This window comes from Cystoisospora suis (assembly GCF_002600585.1).
Source record: "Cystoisospora suis strain Wien I chromosome Unknown contig_2575, whole genome shotgun sequence".
Taxonomy (NCBI): domain Eukaryota; phylum Apicomplexa; class Conoidasida; order Eucoccidiorida; family Sarcocystidae; genus Cystoisospora; species Cystoisospora suis.
This window is the reverse complement of record NW_027155373.1, coordinates 1-330: the sequence shown is the minus strand read 5'-3', so window position 1 is coordinate 330 and position 330 is coordinate 1. Positions and strand designations below refer to the sequence as shown.

Here is a 330-nt window from a genome sequence, read left to right as displayed (position 1 = left end):
TCTTTGTATGTATGTATGTATATTCTCTGTACGAAGAAACGACTGGGAAAGCGCCGATGAATGAGGAGGCTCTTATGGTGCTGCAGGTGATAGTCATAGTAGTTGAAGTAAAACATGTAATGAAAAGTCTAGAGTAGAACCCCGGAACTAAGTGTACATACACCTCGAGTGCATGTGGACAACGTCTATTGTAGGTTGTCCCTTCTATACTACCCAAACACGAGAGGGGAACAGAAGCCTCCTTTCTCACTCTCTCCGAGTGTTCTTCTGTCGCCTTTCTTATTGTCCTTCTCCCTTATGAACATTAACAAGCTCCTTCGTCTTTTTCTC

The 330-nt window shown here is 43.3% G+C and overlaps 1 protein-coding gene across 1 annotated transcript; it reads left to right on the top strand.

Moving 5' to 3' along the window:
• Positions 1 to 52: 52 nt before the first annotated feature.
• CSUI_005318 (uncharacterized protein) lies at positions 53 to 317 on the top strand. The gene has a single exon (XM_068065495.1). It carries the CDS (start codon positions 173 to 175, stop codon positions 299 to 301), a length of 129 nt encoding a protein of 42 aa, XP_067922520.1. The 5' UTR covers positions 53 to 172; the 3' UTR covers positions 302 to 317.
• Positions 318 to 330: the final 13 nt, after the last annotated feature.